Consider the following 25371-nt stretch of genomic DNA (forward strand, 5'->3'; position numbering starts at 1 on the left):
ACATCAGCCGAAACCGGTTTGGCTCAGTGGATAGAGCGTCGGCCTGCGGACTGAGGGGTCCCAGGTTCGATTCCGGTCAAGGGCATGTACCTGGGTTGCGGGCACATCCCCAGTAGGGGATGTGCAGGAGGCGGCTGATCGATGTTTCTCTCTCATCGATGTTTCTGACTCTCTATCTCTCTCCCTTTCTCTCTGTAAAAAATCAATAAAATATATTTAAAAAAAAAAAAAAAGATATACATCAAAGGAGATTTAGAGATTTATTTCTCCTGACATAGATATTGGTGCAAAGCCTTCAACAAAACTTAGGGAAGAGAGTGATCCTGTCTTGCTTTATAAGATTTTTCTTTCCAACTTTCTTTTAAGATTCTCCTTTGCAGGGCTTACAAAAATGGGAGATATACATTATAATTAAATATTTAAACATTCTTTAAAACACCAAATAACCCCCCACTCTCAGTATGCCATTCTGATTTTTTTTATTCTATACTCTTCCAAATTTTGACCTCATCTAGATTTTACTTATTCTAAATGTTGTTGTAATAAAAGGGGCTCCTTTGATTCATGGCACCGCACAACAGACACACAATAAATGTCAGCTTAATGAATGCAGGGAGGAACAAAAGAATGGGAAGTTGTACCTTATGTCACCTTATAGACTCTCACCTACGGTTCAACTGGTCTCACATGTAGAAGGATATCCACCTCCTTCTGTATGGTTGATATCTTGGACTCTACAGAGACCAGAATCAAATCTTGGCTCCAACAGCCAACTAAATATGTGATCTTGAGCAAGTTACTGAATGTATCTAAACCTCAGTTTTTTCAACTAGAAATGAAGATACTAATAGTACGTTTATCTTTGAAGTATCATGTTCCTAGCACAATAGCTAATATTTACTGTTTACTATTATTGTGATGTGCCTCATCTAAAACTTTATGCTGGTCAAATAAGACTATTCCCAAATGTATAAAGATCTTTCTTTCATTAAGATAAATCAAGGTAAAAATAGACTTTTGCTTCCTTTGATATTGTAGAGGCCATATCATTACATCAAATAGGTATATCATAATTTATGCCTGCCTTTAGTTGTTGCATAATTTGAAATACTTTTCAAATTATTTGATAGTATCAAACAATCATATTGATGAACCATTATTATATCTATGTACTAATAATATACTAAAATTTATTCTATATGTGAATATATAGATTTTTTCCTTTAAACCATTCCCTTAAGATAAGTTCTCAGGAGTATTAGTGCTGAGCAAAGGGTATGACATTTTGATACTTGTTGGTAAGTGCTAATATACTTCTTTTTCCTTGAATTTCTGATCAGAGCCCATATTTGTCTTACAGTTCAGAGAAAGAGGCACCCAGTAGATATACATTGGAAATATATTACGTGTACAATCCTTTTCTCTTGCACCTCTTGGACTGCACATGTATTTACTAAATTCAAAGGAAGTAACATGGCTCACATTCATTAGATGATCCATAAAGACTTGTTTCTTTGGAACAACTTTTTCATCTTATTGGATTTCTAACCCACAGCCTATTGGGGAGCTAGTTGTTCGCATATGAGTAGCAGTTCTCTCTCTCATCCCTAGCTAGGTTTGAGAGATTGACCTTGTAACTTGGCACTGTGAAGTCCCTTTGTACTATAGCCTCACTGAGGATAAATAGCAATTTACTTGGAATCTCACAGCTTCCATTTTGCTCTCATAAAGACATATTTTTATAGAAGGTCGGTGAGCTCACCTGGGGTCACAAAGCATGGCTGGGTTGGTTTGCCACCTACATGAAGCCGGCATCCACCCAGCCTGGCTCAGAGGCTGAGCACCACCAGGCAGACAGGCTGGTAGCACAGGGCGCACCAGCAGCACAGAGGTGAGCTCACTTAAATCCACAACTGACATTTTTATTGTAGAAACCACCAACACCCGCCCCCCCCACACCCTTTTAAAAGGCAGGCACTACTGATTATAAGTAATATTTCTGCAATTCTTCAATGCAAACACTATCATTTCAGGCTACAGTATTTAATGTACACACAAGCATAATATGCTTAACAGGTCATAATTTCCTTTCTTTTTTCTGTTTTATACTGGTTTTTGGGTTTTGATTTTCCAATATAGCATCCAAACTCATGATTAACACAAAATAATGAAATATTAACACAAAATGATAAGCCACAGAACACCCATATTTATGATTATGTAAAAATGCATTGCAATTATGTTGATTAGAAAAAAAATTGCATTTCCCTGTAAATACTGAATCCTGAATGTGTGTTAGTTACCACCAAATAAATGAGCTAAATAGTGGCCTTCAAGTATTATTCTCACATTATGTAATTTTATTTACTACTAGAGGCCCGGTGCATGAATTCGTGCACGGGTGGGATTCCTTAGGGTAGCCTGTGGGCATCAGACTGAAACTGGCAGTCCACTGCTGCCTGACACTCCTGCCTGCTGCTCCTGCTTATCCCGGCCCTGCTGCACCTGCCATGTGGTGGCACCAGTCAGTCCCGATCGGGAGAAGCTGGTGCCACCACAGCGGTGCTCGCCAGCCATGAGCCCTGCGTCTGGAGCCCATCCCGAAGGGGTTGGGGGGGTTGGCCAGGACGCGATTGGTCCTCTGGGTAGGCAGTGGGATGCCCTCGCCGGCCCAGGATCTGGATCCATCCCGCTGACATTCATGCCAGTTGTTGGGAACCATCTGGCGGCCGCTTTTATATTGTTTCTTCCTTGCAGTGCGTCTAGGGCGGGGAAGCCAGATGGTCTGTCAGTGCTTAGCCTATTCTCCAGAGATTGGACCTGCAGGACTACTGAGGGAGTGAGTGGCTGCTGCTGGGCTGGTGGGCCACCGGGATGGGTCGGGCAGCTGAACGGCGCTCCCGCTGTGAGAGCACACTGATCACCAGGGGGCAGCTCCTGCATTGAGCATCTGCCCCCTGGTGGTCAGTGAGCATCATAGCAACCAGTCAACTGGTCGTTCAGTCATTTGGTCGCTTAGACTTTAGATAGATAGATAGATAGATAGATAGATAGATAGATAGATAGATAGAAGATGCCTCTTCAATTATTTTTTATTATAAGAAGTTTAAATTTTCAAACCACCTTTTAATTACAAATATTTTCTAGAAATCTAACTTTAAAAAACAGCTGTTAGCTTTCCATTAGACTGCATATTCAATACACTCATCCTTTCACCCTCATCACTCATTGAAAAATATAAGTGTTCTATTGGTCAGTCTCAGAAATTTCTAATTTACCTAACATAAAAATTGTATTCAGTAGTTAATGGAAGTGAAATAAGCCAGTATTTTTCTTGTCACTGCCGTTATGTTCTGTTTATACCAGGGGTGGGCAAACTTTTTGACTCGAGGGCCACAATGGGTTCTTAAACTGGACCGGAGGGCCGGAACAAAAGCATGGATGGAGTGTTTGTGTGAACTAATATAAATTCAAAGTAAACATCATTACCTAAAAGGGTACGGTCTTTTTTTTTTAGTTTTTATTCATTTCAAACGGGCCGGATCCGGCCCACGGGCCGTAGTTTGCCCACGGCTGGTTTATACATAGCTTATTTTGCCACATGTTGAAAGAATATGTTCATCAAGGAGAAAAATAGATTATTTTTAAGGATGTTGGATGTTATTTTAAATATTTCCAGGTGAAAAGCAAGAAAATGTTAGTGTAATCACAGTACAGGTAAAGGCTAAACAACTAACTATACTAGACTCTGAAAGCACATCAGGTACATCGACATCTGCAGAGTAGAGTTTTAGAGAAGGAGCCTCATTCATTCTGAATTTGTGATAATCAGAGCATGAGCGAAGTTTGTTTTTTATCCATACTCTGAGCAAATGAATACACATTGCTTGTTATGCTGTTATGTAATGTGACATTTTTATTAAGACCAGTGTAAATTCTTTTTAATTGGCTTGATAATTATGTTGCATTATACAATATTTTAAAAATGCAATTTGGCACATGAATGCCTCTTGAGTCATAATTGCCTGGAAAAATTACGCTTTTTTTTCTTTAAATGAATCCCTAGTATGGACTCATTTGTAAAATCTGGCCAAAGAAACTTAACATTAATTGAATTATGTTTAATTATTTTAAAAAGCTGGCTGCATGCCCATTAGATTGGCTTGTTAAAACACATGAAAAAGAGTTTTAAATATTAATCTGCCTACCAAAAGCTATAGTTCCATATCGAAGGCAGTAAAATTTTGTTAGTGACAAAACAGCTTCTATTTAGTAATCTATAAATAAAATTATTTAACCTAAAACTTCCTAAAGCGATTATTTAAAAAAATTCTTTACTGAATAGCATAGTATTAGATGATTTGTATTCTTGCTTTTTGGATAATCCTGAACAATCATAAGAGAGGAAATGAAAGAAGTAGTAGAAATATTTGTATCATCAGCAGATTTTAATTCCCTGTGTCAATACGGCATGGGGAAATGATTACGAAGTCACATGATACTTTGAATTTATATGTATATAGTATCTGTGCATAGAAGGCCTGCCTGCTGCCCCATAAAGGCCTTGTACAAGGTTGGCATCTGGAGACTTGGATTTGGGGAGGGTTCCCACTGTCATAACTGGTAAGATAAGAATGGTTCACTCTGTCTGTGCAAGCAGTGTGGCTCACCTGCTTTCCTCCTTCGAGTCTGGAGTTTTGGTTTGTGCCAGATAGAGCCTTCCTATGTGACTAGCTCCCGGTGTTAACCTTGAGTACTGGTTCTCTAAGAAGCTTTCCTGTTTGGCAACATTTCACATGTGTTGCTGGGATAATGAGTAATCCTGTGTGACCACTCAGACAGTATTCTGGAAGCCTCCCCCTGGATCCCCTGGACTTCTCTCCCCCTGTGGCTTTTCCTTTGCTGATTTTGCCTTGTATCCTTGCTTATATAGTCCTCACAGCCAGTCATAAAGCTCAGGGGTTAGGTGGGGATTCCCGACCTGGAATCTTATTGGTGATGGCTGTCATGTCTGGACAACGGGGCTCAGCATCGCAGCACCTCAGCAGAGAGGCTGATGTGGTGCCCAACACTTTCCTCAGCACAATGTTTAAGACACTTTCCTCAAGTCACCCTTAGAGTTTTAGGTTATGGGTTTAGCCCCTATTGTTAATTTAAAGGTTACTTCTTTAGTTTAATTTGCTAATTTCTTTTTTCCTTAAATGTTTTCTAAATCCTCAATGGTTAGGACTGTGCCCCATTTAATAAATGTTGAATTTAATTGAAGAGATCTCCCAATAGTACCTGGGCTCTGGTCTTTCTAGTCCTGTCCTAACCCTGCCCCCCTCCCCCACAGAATTTACTCCCCATATCCCCTGTACCCTGATACACATACTTTGAACTTGCCAGAAGAAATGCCATCTTCAGGGTTTTGTGTATTACTAAGTCCTATTAACAACTCTTAGGAACACCAATGTGTAGATTTATCCACATTTAATAATGATTTTCAATACTTATTATATGCCGAAGTCTGAATCTAAACTCAAATTTACGTGTAATAACAGCCTTAATAAATTAAAATGTATTCACATGCTAAATGAATTGACCAGGAATCCTGAAAAATAATTTAAAATAAAAATATTCTCCACCTTTGGTAGCATAAATTTTGTCCATCTTTTACATGTACCCAATGAGTATAATGTAATTTTCCTATTGAAGGTGCTGCCATTCTAATTTCACTATCATTGGCTGCCATTTAAACAGAGCAGATTCTGCTACTACATAAATTTTAGGGTGCATGGCAAAACCTCATAGTCACAGGAAGCCACTCATACATATGGGTACAGCATGACACAGGGAACACTGTTGCTAAGTCTGTGTCAGGTAGGCATTATACAGATGCTCAGCTGAGAAGCCACACGTTCTGAACCTTCATTGATTGCCCTTCAGTTGGGACTGTCATGAACTAATTGGCAAGTTCTGTATTTCTGAAGCCCTAGAAGTTATTTTAAAATGTAAAATATTGCCCTAGCTTGTTTGGATCAGTGGATAGAGCATCGGCCTGCAGACTGAAGGGTCCCAAGGTCGATTCTGGTCAAGGGTACGTGCCCAGGTTGTGAGCTCAATCCCCAGTGTAGGGTGTGCAGGAGGCAGCTTATCAATGATTCTCATCACTGATGTTTCTATCTCTCTCTCCCTCTCCCTTCCTCTCTAAGATCAATAAAAAAAAATTAAAATAAATAAACAAAAAATATTTATGAAAATGCTAAAATGTACCTATTTACTTATAGTGAAACCATAACATTTTGTCTAGTTTTATGACAAACTCTATCCTATATAATAAAAGTGTAGTATGCAAATTGTCCCCTCCACTGGGAGTTGTCTGGGAGTTCGACCAGGGGGCGGGACCAGCCAGGGGAAGGGAGGGAGGCCCCAGCTGGCAGCCAGCAGCCGCTAGGGACCCTTCCAGTGCACAAATTTTGTGCACTGGGCCTCTAGTATTGTATATTTAGCAAATAGTGATTTGAAATGTAGTTAACTCACAGCAAGATTAAAAATCTTTTTTGAAAAACTTTAAAAAAAAAATCAGATTCAAGCACCTAGTAGCCCTTTGAAAACAAGACAATAGACAGTATGGATGCATAGGGAACCTACCCCAAGATCTCCTGGGTGTGTCCATTGCCCAGCAGGTAGAATGTCTGGCTACTGTGAGATAGCTTGGGGAATCCCTGACAGCAGATTTTTTCAGAGAATGTATATGTCTTAGACCAGCATGGGTGGTGAGCCAGCACTGGACTAGGAATACTTGTGATTGGTCTACAACCAGATTACTGTGGAAATGGAAAGTATTTAAATATTTTTACAGAAAATTGACACCGAATGTCATCCAAATATGTATCTCTAATAATTCATTGTTACTACATTTTACAAAAGTATTGCTCTGTGATCGACAGGGACTTTCTAAATGGGCTTTCACCACAGATAGTTTAGGAATGCTTGTTAAGAATTCCATTTCCTCAACCTCAACCTCAGCATAAGCCATTGGAACCCAAATCTCTGGGAATGGGGACAAGTCCAGGACTTGTTGGTTTTAACAAGTTGTCCAGACCATTCACTTCAGTCTGAAGTGTGAGAACTGCTTTAGGAAGAGGAACAACAAACTGACTGACACTTTAGAATCAGAATTGCAAAGAGCAGCTAGGATATAGATGCTTGCAGTCCCCATGGATGAGTAGCCATTGCCATTGCCACTCAGAACCGCCTGGAGAAGACTCCCTCCAAGCCTTTTCACTGCCACCTGCAGGCAAGTTGTAAAACTGCACTCGTGGGCAGAGCCAGGGCGGGGAGGGCAGCCAGTGCAGGGAGGCCATGTCCAAGAACTTGTTCCCTAGCTCTGATTAGGAAATGCCGAAGCTCTTCTCTCTCCACAGACACAGGTCCTGTGCCTCATTGAGAGAAAGCATACACATCACACGGGTTCTTGTTTGTTGCAGGTTGAAAGTAACTGGGAATAAAGGAGAATTTAATTTTCCCTGGGCACATGGCATTCTCATTTGCTGTGTCAGTTCTTTATAGATGATTTTGTGAGGAATAGAAGAATGTTCATAGAGCAGTAACTGCTTCTCAGAGGTGAGACTTCATCGCCTGCGCAGTGCGTGGGCTCAGAATAGTGCCCACTCCCCTCCACGACTTCAGGAAGAAGAGGCTGTCCTAGCTGTGGTGGGTCCCTCTGGGCCCCATCTGAGTGCCTGTCACTTTCCGCCAGCCCTAGGAAGGGGCCACAGTGGGGCAGCAGGAAGAGAAGGAGGAAACCGCTAGGACTGAGAGGAACTGGGGGGTTTTAACCTTGCCCTTGAGAACAACTGCTTCATCAAATTTGAAGCAACTCACCTTCTCTTTGTTAGGAATGTGCTTTACTCTCAGCCACAACACAGGACTGTGGCTCTCAGCTCACATCTTCAGAGTCTTCCAAGCAGGTACCGTTGTCCTTCGGCAGTAGCACCCCTTCTTCCGTTTCCCTCTCACCCCTTGTCTGCAGGCCGCCCTTTTAGGATTGAACCTCCCCTCCCTGGGCAAGCTTTCTGCATCTTCTGGGCAAAACCGGGCCCTTCTCTTTTCTCTCCTGGTGTCTCTTAGGCAGGACTTTCTCTGGTTGTGGGGATTTTCATGGTGCAAACAGGGCTGATTAATTAGAAATATGGTTATCCTCTGCAAACAAATATGGCCTCTAACTGTGTGACTTTGCTTTTTCCATGGCAGGGATATCTTTGTAATGAAAGGAGTGTGCACATTTTTTTAATGTTTAAAGGGTGTTAACAAGGTGGCTCTAGAAAAAGAAAGCCTATTGGCCTAGACCACAAATTCCATTTGCTTAGTGATATTTGGGGTTACAGCTCTCTATTTGAACAGTAAAACAAAGAAATTAAAGCAACTTCAGTACTGACAGTTTCAGTGAAAAAAATAATTTTAATATGAATTTCAAGCTCTCTGTTTACAACTCCATTTCTTCTCATTCAAACAGCTATTTTATATTAATTTATAATCAAGCAGTTATTTTATAATCAGTTTTATGTAACGTGTTTCTTTGGAACATAGCAGTTCTATTGCAAATTAGGTGGGACCTGAGGGTAGACTCTGATACCTGATAGTCTGACTTGCGGGATGCAGATCTGTCACTCACTAGATTGTGGTCTCTAAGTTTAGTAACTTTGTGTTTTAATTTCAGTCCCACAGTAATCAACTGCACAAGTATATATATACTAGTATTACATCTTTTCTTTTAATCCTCACCCAAGGATATGTATTTTTTAATTTGAGAGAGAGAGGGAGGGAGAGAGAGAGAGGAAAACAGTGATGTGAGAGACAAGCATCAATCAGTTGCCTCCATACGTGCCCTGACTGGGAATCGAACCCACAACTTTTTGGTGTAGGGGATGACTCTCAACCACTTGAGACACTGGCCAGGGCTGCTAGTATAATATCTTTAAATATAAGTGATTATATATCTTAATGATTTCAGAGAAAAAGGGAGAGGGAGAGAGAGATAGAAACATCAATGATGAGAGAAAATCATTGATCGGTTGCCTCCTACATGCCCCACATTGAGAATCGAGTCCACAACCCGGGCATGTGCCCTGACCAGGAATCAAACTGTGATCTCCTGGTTCATTGGTCAATTTTCAACCACTGAGCCACACAAGCCAGGCTAGTATTACATCTTCATCTACCCAATCACTGGAAGTGGGAAGCCTGCAGAGCAATGTTTTTTGGTCACCGTCATTCCCCACCACCCTGCCAACAGGAACTTCCCACATGGAGTTCATCGGGTTCCATTTTCTTTCCACCTCAGGAATCCTCCTCATGATGTCCTTGTGCAGTGAGGTGCACGTGTACGAATACCTCCCGTCCGTCAGGCAGACGGAGCTGTGCCACTACCACGAGCTGTACTACGACGCGGCCTGCACACTCGGGGCCTACCACCCCCTGCTCTACGAGAAGCTGCTGGTGCAGCGCCTGAACACTGGCGCCCAAGGGGACCTGCACCGCAAGGGCAAGGTGGTTCTGCCAGGGCTGCGGGCCGTGCACTGCCCCACCCCCAACTCTTGAAAAGGGACTCTGGGGAACCAATGTGCAATAAGTACTACTGTTGTGTTCTAAGTCACAAAAGAATACTTGAACTTATATTTTAGGCAATGTAGTCTTGAGTCTTTAAACTGCAATTTAGTGAGGGCCTCGAGAATTCTTCTCTTTTTAAGCCCTTGAGTATTTATTGCTGCTTTGAATATAGTAATGGAATTGAAAGGGGAAAAAAGACCAAGAAAGATGCACAAAAAAGAATAGCTGGGAGAAAAGAAAATGTATAACAAAATTGCTAAGCTTTTTCCACGCTGTGGCACAGCTTATCAGGGCTGGTGTCAGTGACAGGGTTGATGCCTGCAACAAGTCTAACACTAAAAAAAGGTTTATACCTGGAAGCACGAACATTGAGGCAAGTGTTTGCAGCATTGAGTGTCACTTGTGTGGACATTCATCAGAAAAGATTCTAGAGTTTATGACGAATATCTGACTTGCCACTCAGCTGTGTTTATTTTAACATCAGGAATCTAGGATTCCTGTGAGGTGCCTGTGTTTCCAAACCATTGCATTCGCCATCTGTGCTTCCCGCGGCCACGAGTGATTTGCTCTGTGTCAAGACACATTTCTGAAACCATAGAGCATCCATGTCAAGCAGGCCAAGAACAGTCCAGCCTAGAATAGCACACAGAGGAGACATGTAGTTTTCCTCCAGGATTTTCTTATCAACTGGGAGTATCCCCCATATGGAAGGAGCAGCACTGGTGAGTAGCACAGAGTAACGAGGCTGCAGGGTAGCCCTGCATGGGATGTTTCCTGGCCCCAGCGCTCTGCCTTGGACCTTCTCACCGGCCAGCCCTCCCCATGGCCTTCCTAGTCATACACAGGACAGTGAGGACACACCTATGGGAGAGGGCGCCTTCCAACCCAGAAGGAGGGGTTTTGGAGCAGTAACCCCCTGCTACTGGGATGCACATCTTTGTCTTTTATGAGGATTTCTTGCAGGTTAGTATCAGCTGTTGGAAACCTGATACTAATTCTTCCTACAGATGGACGGATGGACGTTTAGAAATCCCGTCCTCATTTTCACAGATGTGTTTTATGTCAGCAACATAACAAAGCCATATAGTTAAATAAGATGGTGTGAAAGCGTGGCTCTTTAGCAACAAGGAAAACATGTATCTGCTTCAGGGGAAAGACGGTTGGAGGGGAAATGGTCACCCAATGCATTGGCTATATTCAGTTTTTGTTTTACTTAATCTAAACTTTGGTCACTCATACATTGAAAAAAAGATTTTGATATGAACATAGTTAAACAGAAACACTTGAAATACTTTAATTAAACATGGCATTATTTCAATATGCAACCAAAACATATTTCACTGGTCTGTTTGGCACTTCTTTGCAATGACTGCAGCAGTTTCATTAAGTGCATTCCCCCTCGAGAATGTGTGAATGGCAGGAGGTTTTATGGAAAGTTTTTTTGTTCCAGATTGCTTTTTCCTGAGCCCTCTCAGTACTGCTTTCTTGAGCAAAAGTGATTTACAGAAACGGATGACTATTTGGCTCATCTCAGCAGAAATCCAAATGGATAGCAGACTCCTATAGACATCTTTACTGTAATAGTGAAGTAACTGAAAGTTTAATGTGGCAGTGTCCATGAAAGTCCCTGTGAGAGCTTCGTTTCTGTATCCATGAGAAGGGGTGGGTAATTTTGTTCTGCACATTAGCTTATGTCTGAGTAGACCTGATCAAGCGCTTTCTTCCTTATTTCCTGAAAGAGCTCAGTCTTGTCCCATGTCTAGTGGGTCATGGGTTCAGTGATGCTGGATGCTGGTGAGGTAGCGCTGGCGTGGCGAGCAGTCCTCTTGCAGTCCTGATCCCAGCTCTGCCCTCACATGCAGGGAATGGAGGTTCCCCAGTCGTCCTCATGAGCCCTTACCACATCCCGTCACCAGGACAACCCCCTTGGGTGACTGGAGAGGTTGGTTAGAGGAAAATGTATTGGGTCAATGTAAATACTCAAGTTCCAAAGCCCCAGAAAACACTTCAAAGATTTTTAAATTGCATTATGTTGTAACACATATACTTTTAAAAAGTGCTTTCTATCTCACTGAAATGATAAGAAAGACTGAAGGATATAGAGGAAGTTTAATTAAAATCTTTGAATTTATTATGGTCTTGACTCTTGGGAATCACGATTTGTTAAACATTCCAAAAATGTGGTACACATATTAATATAGCATGGACTGGGCATTCTTCAATTTAGAAGTTTAAATTGTTTAGCCTCTCAAAATATTAGGCAGTTGGAGTTAGCATGATGACTGCTTCGAGGATTAGCCAAATGGGTCTTAAGTGCAGTATTTGGCCAGACATTGATTAAGTCCTTACAGGCTACATATGAACTACAGTAAAGCACACAGGCCTTTTGTGGCATATTTGATAATAAACGGTGCCCCACTGCATTTTTTCCAGGTCCTGCCCCTTCTAAACCCTCCATCCTCCTCTGTTAAAGGACGCTGATCAAGTCCCCATAGTGCAATCCGAGGCCACTGGTCCCTTGTTGCACTCTCAGGATGAACAAGGTCACATTGCTATTGATATTTCATGATATTTTTCACTTGATCTTTTTTTGGTTTTGTTGTTGTAATCACACAGAAACAACTGTTGGCAAAGGATGACAACTCACCTTCGTCTAGATTCTCCCTAACTCCTTTCACCAGTCCCTCCAGGTGTGAGGGTAGGTGTAGCAGGTAGAGTGCTCTGTCTCCATGGAAGGCAGCGCTGGCCCTGTGAGTCTGACCCTCCCCTCAGTCAGTTCAGCGCTGCTTTTCTCAAGAAATAACCCTTTTCGGTGGCAGCACTTCCATCACAGAATTAACCAGGTCCCACTGGGCCACCTTAGGTGGGATCAATCTCACATGTGCCATGGTATGTGACAGGAGAATTTTGTATGTAGGTGGGGTCAGCCTCATATGCATCATGGTATGTGATGGGAGAATTTTGGTGTAGGTGGGGTCAGCTTCACACACGTCATGGTATGTGATGTCTGCACAGATGACTGGATTCAGGTCTCCGGAGACACATGGTACAGTGCATGTTTGGGCTGGTGGCCAAAGTCACCTGGCTCATTTCTGCTTAGCTATGGAAAGAAACGGGAGAGGAAGTGGGAGGATTATGGAGAAATACATGACTGAATATATAGGCCAATAGCCTCTGCATATACTCTACCACACTATCTGTGTGAATTCTCACATTCTGATAGTTTAGAACTCTACCCAGTGGTTGCACAGCTGGTAAGGGCAGCTACATTTAGAAATGAATTGCTTGCATAAAATGTGCCCGAGTTCAAATTTGTTTTTATACTCTGGATATCTCCATTGTGAAAAATAAACATTCTGCATGTTGTTTGTCATTGGGACTTTACACAATTGGGAAATGAAAGGTATTTCTGTTAATTCAAGAATAAAATGTAAGTGCTGGTTCTTGTTTTATTGAATGAGTGAAGCCTTTTAGTAAGAAAAAATAATCCAGCATATTTCTCTACAAGTTTGGGCCAGTGGAATTTAAAGAATTAGTTCTCACTCTTGTTATAAAAGTGTGCATATGAATATAGTTATATAATTGTATATACACATATCTACATACATGGTTGGATATATATTGTCTTTTTTCATCAAACTTTATTTCTGAAACCTTTGTAATACATTCTATTTTAATTATGAAAACAATAGTTGTTGGTTTTTTTGTTGTTTTTTTTTGCTAATCCTCACCCGAGGATATTTTTCCATTGATTTTTTTTTTTTTAAGAGAGTGGAAGGGAGGGGGAAAGACAGAGAGAGAGAAACATCTATGTGAGAGAGACACATCAATTGGTTGCCTCCCACACATGCCGCGACCAGGGCCGGGGATTGAGCCTGCAACCAAGGTATTTGCCCTTGACTGGAATCAAACCCTTGACCCTTCAGTTTGTGGGCCAATGCTCTAACCACTGAGCAACTGACTAGGGCACAAACACCAAGTTTTTAAGAGAAGGAAGCAAATGTTATTTGTCCTTCTGTTAAAAAAAATTAGTCTTCCACACACTCATACTTTACACATCCTGGCTACATTAAAAAGTATAGTGGACATATTTAAACATCACTGTGAAGGTGAACCCACGACCTGAAGACAGCCTAATGTCACTCTGAAGTTTGATAAGAAGTTGACAACTAATGGCTTTTACAAGATTCAGGGAAGAAACATTTATTGGTTCTATGGAAAAGAATCTTCTCATTAGGTAGGTTTCAAGCAAATTAACTGTACTGGTAGCATTAAGACGTAACATTTATAATATCATACATTCTGTTTATCCTAGATAAACTTAGGAAACTTTTCTGGTGGAAACCAGTGAACTTTTTTAACAGCGTTGGGACTTTTTTTTGTATGACAATTTTTAAATGAAATGTGTGCTCTTCAAACTAAGGCTTGAGGTTTCCAGGGGTTACATTTTAAAGGTGTTTGTACACATTTTAAGGTTTTGATATTTTCTATTTTGGTTTTGTATATTTTTATGTATACACAATGTACAGACTTTTTCTTGTAAATAAAACATTTTTTCAATTGTCTAGGAATTTCTCTGTTTTCATTTGTAGAAGTTGCACATGCAGATGAGTGAGTGGCAAATAATGAGCCATCCTAGAAAAAAGGCAGGAAGCTGAAATCTGATTAGAAGTTGTGGAAGAAGCAACAACATCATGCCTCCAACTATGAGCATCACACCGGGCTTCCTCCAGGGCCTAACACCATAGCGCAGGGGAGCAGTTGCAGCAAAGCCAAGCAGAAAAGGCAAGGATAGACTATCATATCCTGATGTTGACTTCACCCAGCATTGTGATTAATTTGTTGCCTTGGGGGACTTTCCCAGTTCCAGAGGGCTTTACATCAAAATTTAAATAAGTTATTAGAGGGGAGCCTGTAGGCAGCGAATTCACCTCCATCCACTGCAATGTCAAATTAGCCTTGCTATTTTCATACTTGCCATGCGAGTGGAAAGTCAGTTAATTAGGCTCCTAAAAAGAAATTCCCGGGCATTTGTGCTTTTGGGTTAGAATATGAAGGAATCCTTGAAGGGGAGCGTGGGTGTTTGATGTGAGGACTGACGCGAGCAGCTGGCAATTCAGAGAATCACAGAGGACTACCCCACCTTCTCGTTATCGCCATCTTTCTTTTCCTAGAAGATGACTGCTTGCTTTTACATAATTAAAACCCAGGCTTCATTGGGCTGGTTAGGGAAGGACCTGAGATGGAACTCTTTAAGGAAGCTGCTCCTCACTCGGAGAGCAGCCAGCAGCTGGGAGGGCCTGCCCTGGGACCTGGGCCCCTGGGCCCCTGGATTGCACAGATGCACAGCCTCTGCATTCAAATGGAAGTACCTGAGGCAGCACTCAAAGACTTGAAGGAGGAGCAAGGGGAAGGAGGTGGGGTGAAGAAAAGGATATGGAAAAGGAAGCCTGCAGTGAGAAAGAGTAAGAAATGAATGCCATTTGCATGTCAAATTCATTAATTCAGAAACCAAACTGCCTCATATTAAAGTCTCATCTGTTGACCCAGCTCTATACACTGAAGTCTGTGCTCAATAAACCCTGGTACACAGACTTGGCAGGGACATCAGGTATAAGATGCACCCTTCTTTTTGCGTCATTACCAAGAAAACTGCTGTAATTGAACTGTAATGTAAGTCTTACACCTGTGGACGAAAGGGGCCACATGCTGATCTGACAAGCTCAGGGGAGGCCTGCCTGGCAGTCTTGCAAATTCAGAGACCTAAAATAACCACAGAGAATGCCCTGAAATTAAACTTTAACTGAAAGCAGTTATGGTGGGCAGTTAGGTCCTAGGCCGGTATCTTCACTGACAAGGTCAACCTTTACCTTAACTGAGTCTATCTGTCTTTTTGCATCTATGATAACATACCCTTGAAGTGTCTGGGTAACTTGTAACTTCCCTTTTTCTGGAGCCCCTGGGGCACAACTAAATGTGCTGGGCGCCAGGACAGATACCACAAATTCCTTCATTATCATGTTAATTGTTCCTGCACCCACCTAAGTATGTGTCCATCATTTTACTTTTTATACAATCCCAGGGGTTCCCCCCACTCCCCACCCCCACTTATTTTTATCCCACCTCCTTAATCTATCACCAATGAAATTCATGTAACCCACCTACGTCCCTCCTTTGATTGCAATGTATAAATACAGATGTAACCAGCCATTCTCCGGAGCATTATCTCAATCTGTTGAGGTTCTGCTTCCTGGCAAATGTCAACAGTTTGGCTCAAATAAACTCACAAAAATTCTTTACAAGTTTCAATGTTTGTTTTTTTTTACGTTAACACATGGCACTAGCCCTCCACTGGCTCTTCTTTGCCTGTTGCAGGGGCAGCAAATCATGACCCGTAGCCTGTTTTGATACATAAAAGTATTACTGGCAAGTAGCCATACTCATTTGTTTCCATGTTGTCTATAACTACCACATAAAAGGCACAGTCCAGCTGTGGTGACAGAGACCTTAGAGCCCCCCAAGCTTAAAATATGTATTACCTGGCCTTTCACAGAAAAGGTGTGCCAACGCTGGGTACCATTTAGGCAAGCCTTAAGGCAGTGTGCGTGTAGACCTCACAAAACCGCTGTCCAGGTGGATAGTTATCTTAGCTCCAGGGAAGTTGGGTCAGAGAAGTTAAGTTAGTTAATTCATTAGCTTGCAGTTGGTCACACATCTAGGAAATGACACGGCCACGCTTGCAGTCCTTGACTGCCTTCAGCGCTCACTCTTGGGACCAGTAAACTAGGCTTTTGAAAACAGCCCCTCCCTGAGGTACTACTCCAATACTCAGAAATCCCATACTCCGCTCAGCTTTGGAGGATAATCATACTTTTATATTTTTAAGTTTTGAAATTTATGGAAATTAAAAGAGGACTCAGGCTTTTCAAGTTTTCTAAATTCCCAGAACATTGAAATGTATCTGAACTACATGTGTCAGTCAAGTACAATTTTTATCTTGTTACTGGAAGCCAGTCACTGTTTGCCACAGCAGGATGTAGAGTACTGCTGAGATGGCTTAGAGAAAGCAGGCACGGCTCCTTGGATATTCATCAGCTCTCTCCCAGCTGCTGTCCTCACTAAACGGTATCATGCTGGAGGAAAAAAACAGTGCTGACGTCAAAAAATGCAACACAAGCTGAGAAACTGATCACAAAAGTCAAAGTAAGAGAAAAATCAATACCTTTCAAAAATACATCTTCTCCATGTCATTGCTGACTTCCGATATTCACAAGATTGGATTTAGAATAGCAGCATGCCCCGTGGCTATTTTGAAAACAATGCTGACACAAGAGATTGGGGAGCATTCTCTGAACTGCTCTTATTCTCATTTAGGATAGCTGTTTGAGAGAGCTCAGGGGGCCCTGGACACACTAGAGGAAGACCTGCAGAGGCCCTGGTGGCCCTGGGGCCCCAGCAGGGGAAGAGCCAGCAGCAGTTGCTACTGCTGCCCCCTGTAGGGCTCAGAGAGTGAGTCTCAGAGCTGGTGTCTGGAGGACTCTCAAATGTACTACAGAGGAGGGATGTGTAAGAAATGTGACTTCATTTTTTTCCATAATTAAACTTAATTTTTATCTCAAATTCTCTTTCCAACACAACGTAAAATCTATCCTAGCTCATTGAATCTAAGACATCAGGTATAAGATGCACCCTTCTTTTTGCATCAATACAGAGAAAACTGCTGTTAATTGAACTGTAATGTGAGTCTTACACCTCACTTAGGGGCACACTATCAAACACGCTGCCACAAGCTGTTACAGAATTTACCAGGTGACAGAAAAATATTCAGGAGTACCGGAGTTACAGGAAAAACCCATTTATTTTCAGATGTTCCACATGTACCGGTACAGTGACTCAGGGGAGACTGTTTCTCTCCAAATCTTGAGCAAACCAATATGGAGGAAGCTCTCCCTTTATACCCTTTTGGTTTCCTTGTCCCCCAAATATGGATGAGACTTCTGGACCTTTTGCGGGCTTTGCAAAAAGCCCCATGTGTTGGAATGGGGGCTGTGAGACCGCACCTAAAAGCCTGGCCTGGAGCCAGTGCTGACAACACCTCTGGGGGTTGTGTATTGCTCATGGTTGATGACCTCTGTGAAATGGGAGTTCTTAGGTAAACAGGTCTTGCAAGATCAGGTAACTAAGGAAGGGGCAGTGACTAGACTATAGGCTAACAGGAATGTGCATTAGGTTACTGGCACAGCTTCAGATTGCTAGTCCCCCCAAAATGTCTCATTTTCCCAATCATAGCCACACGTGGCTATCGAACACTTGGAATGTGGCTCCTCAGAATAGAGATGTGAAGTGTAAAAGTATTCCCTGGATTTCTAAGGACTATTATGAAAAGATGAATGTAAAATATCTGCATAATTTTGTTATATTGATGACAAGTTGAAATGATATTTTAGATATATTGGTTTAAATAAAAATATATTATTAAAATTAATTTCACCTGTTCCTTTTTACATTTTTAACATGCTTACTAGAAGATTTAAAATGTTTTCTTTGCTGATATATTTCCAGTAAACAATAGTGACATAAAAATATAATGTTTCTTTTAAAAGCTTTTAGATTTATTTAGACACAAAATTTTATTACATGTCACCCTTGTATATAGGGCATTCTTAAAACATTCATATTCAGTGAATCTTCTGAATCACTTTTTTTGTGAGTCATTAATTTCTTTTTTTTCCCACCCAAAATTGCCCTTGCACCCTCAGAAGCAATAGTGATACAGCACTTTTTAAACAGTGCTGTACTGCTGTCTCCAGGATTTTCTCCTAAGCTGTGGGCACATTGTGCAATTTCTATGCCCAAGTACTCATTAATAAATTCCTCAGATTGCTAACTGGCCAGTAGTGAATGCAACATGCATTTCAACCTTGGAGGTAATAAAATGTGAAGAAAAAAATAGATCTTGTTAATGAAAAATGATATTTCTAATCTAGCTTGGGTTTAAGCCCATTCTTCCTCCAGAGGTGTGTTTAAATTCTGAACTGCAGAGAAACCCTTCTGACATGAGAGAGTAAGGCCTTCCAGAGGCCACTCCTCCATGAAAGCAACAAGAACACTGGCAGAAATTATTGAAATCAAATTTTTTTCAGACATTAAGACATTAACTAAAGGCTTGCAACAATCCAAGGAGTGTTTGTTTTAACAAATGGTTAACTCTTAGGAAGATCAGTGAGCCCCGGGCATTTTAACTTGCTCTTCTCATCATTATCTCCAGTAAGGCTCGGACAACAGCCGCACACATACGGCAGCTGGAAGCCCAAAGTTCTGGCAGCCACTGAGGGGTCCAAACGGCAAATGAGCTTCCTGAGACCCTCAGAGAACTATCACTATTGATCTCACTGAAAGCTCCATTACTGGAGCCTGTAGTAGTTATTTCACCTGTTTCAGAGGCATTTGGGACTAACAGCCCTACCCTTAGGGTATTTGTTGAAAATAACCAGCAACAATTGTTTAACACTGGATCTGTTTGAGACAACCGTATCAGTTGGGGCTAACAAGAGGCTGACCAAAACTTTTATAAGCAAAAACTGGGAATGAGATGTCTGTAGCAGGCTTTAAAAGCTCTGATAATTCCCGTGAATCCGAAAGGCCATTCCGGGATGTGTGCTTGCCCAGAAAATTCCTGAGAAGGCCCTACGCTCTCATATCTGGCCAACCTGAGTCATACTGAAGAGAGGCTTCAGCATACACCTGGACTCTACACAAAAACCAGCTGCCTGGTGGTCAAGGCATTTAAGGAAACCCCTCTTCAGTCATCAGCTGGAAACCAAGCTGATGGAGCAGAAAATTTGAGGGCCACATATGATGAGTAACACAGAATTTACTAAACACACAAATAGAAAAAACAAGTCCCCATGGAAAAGGGGGGAGAATCTGACTTCCAGAATCACCATATTGTTTAAAATGTCCCGTTTTCAATAAAAATTATGAGATATAAAGTGAAACTGTAGTGCAAATACAGGAGAAAATGTCCACGAAGTGTAACGCCCTGGATGCAAGCCGCTGTCACAAAGAACCAAGAGACGCTTCTTATGCAAAGAGCAAAGGGTTTATTGTTTCCAGCATGCCGGGGCTGACAGCTTACTCTAAAACACAGAGCAGCGGCTGCAAGCCCCGACCAAGAGTTTAAGCACAGGTTATATACTCTTCAGCAAACAGGGGAAGTAACCTGGGGTCATTCCATTGGAGATCTGGTGCCATACAACGTACATCTATCAGCTTTCGGTGGGGAGGGAATGTAGTGATCTGGCTTTCTAAGTGAGTTAATGCCTGTCTGGTTTCTTATCAGGTTGTTTGTTCTGCAGCCATCTCCCGTAACCTCCCTGGCTGCAGCTGTCTCCCATAAAAGTCGTTTATTACATCTCCCCCTTCTGACCTTCCTGATTACCCTGGTGCCGTTTGTTCCATTTGCCTTTTCTGACCCTCCTGACCTGATTATATTGGCGCCTCTCAGAAGAAGACAGGTTTTGGACTTACTAGATAAAATCTCTGTCAGCTATTATAAATATGTACAGAAAACTAAAGATAACAGTGTCTAGCTGAAGCATTCATCTTATATAAAAACTGCTGTTTGGAATTTTAACCCTGCTATTTTGGCTTCTGTAAATACTTGCTTGCTTAAATAATAAGGAAAATAAGACTACTCCCATTTCAGAGAGGCCATAAACTATACCCTAGATAGAGTTGGCAGTGCTGGCACCAGGCCAGGCCTTGAGATATGGTCTCATGGCCCCTTTCCAGCATGCAGGCCTTCTTTCTCAGAAGGCCCAGAAATCTCATTCCAAATTTTAGAGACAACGAGCTAGAAAAAGTATAAATAGAAAAATTTTCCTCCATGTTGGAAGGCTCAGAATTTGAAAGACACATTTTTCTCTGGACCTGTGCATAATTGTTCCACTTCTATAAGAACGTATGCACAGGTGACCCAGAGCGCCTCATTTGGATATACCAATACAGATGTCAAAGGGTACTTACTATTAATTAATATGGCCGAGCTTAACCAAAAACTAAGAAGAGAGAAGACACATGGGGACAAACAATGCAAGAAATCACACAGATTTATTTACCAGAGAGCTGATGGGTTTCAGTCCTTGGCAGGCCACCTGGAGACACTCGCTGACAGAGACACACAGAGGTCGTCAAATACGCCACGGCAGGAGTTCGGTCTCTTGACTCGAAGAGAGACCTCTAAGAGTCTGGGCTCAGAAGCAGAGCAGGAACGGCAGTTTCCAGGGGGAAGGAGAACGTCCTGTCTGTGGAGGGCAGACAAGCGTCTGACTGCTGCTGTGAGAGTCCTTCTTTTATGCCCCATGGGTGGGCTTCTTCAGTGTCTCATATCAGTGTGCTCCGGTGGCCTTCTGGGCTTATCAGGATATACACGCAGGAAGTTACAAGTTGTTTGTCAGGAGTTACAAGTTATTTGTCAGGAGTTAACATGCAGGGCATTACAAGTTGTTTACACGCAGGGAGTTACAAGTTACTTATCAGGGTCTCACACACACACACACACAAATTAAGTTCCTCTTCTAAGTAAAGTTTAAAATTCACTCTAATAAAAAAAATAAAATTTGATTATGCTATCTTATACTAACTAAACTTATTACCATAACAATAATCATAATTAAAATGTAACTCCCTTTCTCTAAGTGTGGCTTGGTTTTTCTCCAGTCTTCTGTAACATAGCTAGGCCAGTGGTTGAGTGTCTACCTATGAACCAGGAGGTCATGGTTCGATTCCTGGTCAGGGCACATGTCCGGGTTGCGGGCTTGCTCCCCAGTGGGGGGTGTGTAGGAGGCAGCCAGTCAGTGATTCTCATCATTGATGTTTCTATCTCTCTCTCCCTCTCTTGTCCTCTCTGAAATAAATAAAAATTTATTTAAAAATGAAAATAAAGATAACCATATCTAAATAATAAAAATGTGAGAGCAATTTTTCACAAATTAGAGAATAGCAATAAAAATATAGATATTACAAAAAGAACCAAATATAAATTTTGGAGTATAATACCTGAAGTGAAAAAATTGCTAAAGGGGCTTAAAAGCAGATTTTTACAGGAAGAATAAATAATTAGTGAATTTAAAAATATATACATTTGACTTCATCAAATTAAAAACTCTTGTGCTTCAATGGACACCAAGAAAGTGAAAAGATAAACCACAAAAAGGATTTGAATAGCTATTTCTACAAAGATATACAAATGGAATTATGCCCATGAAAAATGCTCAACATCATTAGTCACTAGGGAAATGCTGATCAAAACCACAGTGTGATACCACTTCACACCCATCAGAATGGCTATCATCAAAAAACAGACAAGTGCTAGTGAGGATGTAGTGGAATTGGAATCCTTATCCATTGCTAGTGGGAATATAAAATGGTGTATCTGCTTAGGAAAAGTTTGGCAATTCCTCTGATTAAAGCTACAGTGACCCAAAGACTTCAGTAATTTCATCCTATGTATATACCTGTGGTAGGTTGAAGAATTGCCTCTAAAGATCTCTGTATCTTAATATCTGGAACTTGTGACTATGTTTTGTTAAATGGCAAAAGGTATCAACATTGCAGTGAAATTAACGTTACTAATCAGCTGAGCTTAAAATCGGAAGATTATCCTGGAAGTTGTGGGTGGACATAATGCAACCTTAGGGGGGATTAAAAGGATTAGAGGAAGGTATGAACAAGGAGAACCAGAGAGAGGCTGTGTGCAAAGCTCTTTCCAAAGTTTTTGTCTTTGATGGTGAAAGAAGAGAGCCGAGAGCCAGAGAACCTGGGAAGCCTCTAAAGCTGGACAGGGTCAGGAGTGGAGTGTCCAGTGAGGAATGAAGCTCTGCACACCTTGATTTTAGTCCAGTGAGATCCATTTCAGACTTCTAAACTGCAGAACTGTAAGGCAATACATCTTTAAGTCACTAGTTACGGTAATTTGTTGTAGCAGCCATAAAAAAACTCATGCAAACCCCCAAATAATTATAAACATATATCCACACAAAAATTTGTACATGAATGACCATAGCAACCTTATTCACAATAGCCAAAGAGTAGAAATAATTCAAATGTCCATGCTGATAAATTAATAAAGAAAATGTTGTAGATCCACACAATGGAAAATTTTTGCCACAAAAAAGAATGAAGTAATATATGCTACAACATGGATGAACCTTAAAAACAATGTGTTAAGTAAAAGAAGTCAGTCACAGAAGAATAAATATTGTATGTTTTCATGTGTATGAAATATCCAGAATTAGGCAAACCCATAGAGACAGAAAGAAGATTAGTGGTCCTAGAGGCTGCGGCGAGGGGAAATAGGAACTGACCACATGGGTATGGGGCTCCTTCTTGGGGGATGGAGATGTTCTGGAATTAGACAGTGGTGATGGTTGCACAGCCTGTGAATATTCAAAAACACTGAATTGTACACATAAAGGATGAATTGTGTGGTATGTGAATCACAGCTCAACAACGTATAAGTAAATATACTCAATTTTATTTCTAAAAATTATACTCAAATGTATTGATACTTAAAAAATGCAACCAAAGTTTTATTAAAATCTTCAGCTATGAGAGGAGCGGCTGCTTATGGTGTGTGAGGCCCCAGGATGAAGTTTCTGGTCCTCATCCATCACCCGTCCAGGCTGAAATGTCCTCATTGCCAGTTAGTGTCCAACTAAAGGTCAGTCCAGCAGATCTGCTGCTTCCTCGCTTCCTGCAGTCTTGAGGCTTCGGGACTGGTTCTCCCACAAACTGCTTCCTCATCCCCAGCTGTGTTGCTGGGACACTGGGACCCAGGCTCCTGGCTGGGTGCTTAGAGTTGGGGTTGCTGTCTGTGCCCCTGGTGGTGGCCAGTGCTGACACCCACTGCCCCCTGCAGTTCCCCAGGTCAAGCAAGTCGTGCATTCTCCCTGGAGGTCTTCAAACCCACCTGGGAGTTCTCTCACCACCCTGACCTTGGACTTAGCCTAGGGTGGTTCTGGGCCCACCAGCATCTAACTCTTGATTCCTCTCCAGCTTTCTCTCACCTTGGAGAAGCTTTAGCCAATTTGGACACATAAAAACTGTGATAACATAGTCACATAGTCTCCCAAATATTTGTCTTAAAACTGAACTGCGGGCAATGAAAGTCTACCTTTGTATTTTATAGTAATACTAGAGGTCTGGTGCATGAAGTTTGTGCACTTTAGGGGTCCCTCAGCCTGGCCTGTCCCCTCTCGTAGTCCAGGAACCCTCAGGGGATGTCTGACTGACAGCTTAGGCCCACTCCCTAAGCTGTCAGTTGGGCATCCTTAGCGCTTGCCAGCCATGAGCCCAGCTTCTGGCTGAGCAGTGCTCCCCCTGTGAGAGCACACTGACCACCAGGGGGCAGCTCCTGCATTGAGCATCTGCCCCCTGGTGGTCAGTGACGTCATAGCTACCGGTCGTTCCACTGTTCAATCGATTTGCATATTAGCCTTTTATTATATAGGAGGATTCCTTCTCTAAGGAGTTATGGTAACTTGTCTGAACTCCCTAAACTGAGGACAAAGCCAAGGGCATTAGGGATTATGGGGGGAGAACCTTAAATTACAATTTCATGGCATCCTCACCACATACCAAATTTGCAAGTTAGCCAAGTTGTGAGCAAGATGCAATCAGAAACTCATGGTTGGGCACTTGCTCTTATCTACATTGTGCTTTAACTTAATGATTCTTCCACACCTGAAGGTTTTTGTGAAACTTTAAAATAATGATATGCTAATATCATCTCATATTCTAAAAAAATTTTCTTTCTGCCTTTCAATGCACTCAATGTAAAATCATAACTGTATGCATACCTCAAGAACAGTAAAACAAATTGCTGGGCTAAGAACAAGAATTTATTCCTTAGGTTTGCAATTTACCTTCCTATGCTACTTTTGTCATTTGCTGGCATCATTAGCAGGCAAACAATATCCAGTGCCAAAGGTTTAAAAGAAAAATGGAGATAACACATTTTACATTGAGGGAAGTCTATCAATAAACACAGTTTCCCTTGCAAATTAGGGAATGACTGCTATATTAGCAAAACAGGTTGTTGCTGAAACCACTCCCAAATATCAGATCAGCTCCACAAGGTGTTTAGCTGATATCCTTCCACATTGTGAAAAGGGTCAGGGGCTCTGCCGACTTTAGGCCCTTCTGTTCGCCGTGGGTTTCAGAGCCTCCCACACAGCTCTCTGGTGCCCACAGGGTGAGAGAGCAGGGTTTGCAGGATTACCTGGGGCATTTTAGGGGCCATCCCTCAAGATGGTGTCTGTTACTTCTGCCCACAGTCCCAGGACCGGAAGCCATCACGTGCCCTTGCCAAATCGCAGGGGCCTGGGAGCCTGCCTCGCTGTGTGCCAGCAGGAGAAGAGAGGCATCGCAATCTCTCTTCCTCAACAGCAATTCATTTAAATTGGGCAACCAGCTTTTTGAGGATCAGAACTTTAGGAATATACCAGTAGTTTAAGAAACACTGACTACACCCAAAGGGCTAAGCAGAACAGACAGAAAAGAAACTGTGAAGACTCCATGGATTAAGAAGCCAAGTGAAATAGCCAGCAAACAGGAAGTTCTGGGTCAAAAGGAGAGCTCAGGGAAATACGTTAGGGAGAGATCCTGTACCTTGACATTGGGAGCTCAGCAAGCGTGCACTAACCACGTGGAGGTGAATGAGTGACTGCCACGCTGAGCAGCACCAGAGGCATGAGAGCCTAGGGGCAGTATGCC

General features: G+C 41.9%; 1 protein-coding gene across 1 annotated transcript in view; it reads left to right on the forward strand.

Annotated features, from left to right (window-relative positions):
* Positions 1 to 14116, forward strand: part of ST6GAL2 (ST6 beta-galactoside alpha-2,6-sialyltransferase 2) — a 96150-nt gene extending 82034 nt beyond the window's left edge. Inside the window, exon 6 of the mRNA XM_070405841.1 lies at positions 9329 to 14116. Coding sequence (XP_070261942.1) covers positions 9329 to 9585 — 257 coding nt within the window. The 3' untranslated portion in view covers positions 9586 to 14116. The remainder of the gene's footprint in view (positions 1 to 9328) is intronic.
* The last annotated feature ends 11255 nt before the right edge of the window (positions 14117 to 25371 follow it).

Source organism: Myotis yumanensis, unplaced genomic scaffold (genome assembly GCF_028538775.1).
Source record: "Myotis yumanensis isolate MYYU_CA2020_CCGP unplaced genomic scaffold, mMyoYum1.0.hap1 SCAF_2, whole genome shotgun sequence".
Taxonomy (NCBI): domain Eukaryota; kingdom Metazoa; phylum Chordata; class Mammalia; order Chiroptera; family Vespertilionidae; genus Myotis; species Myotis yumanensis.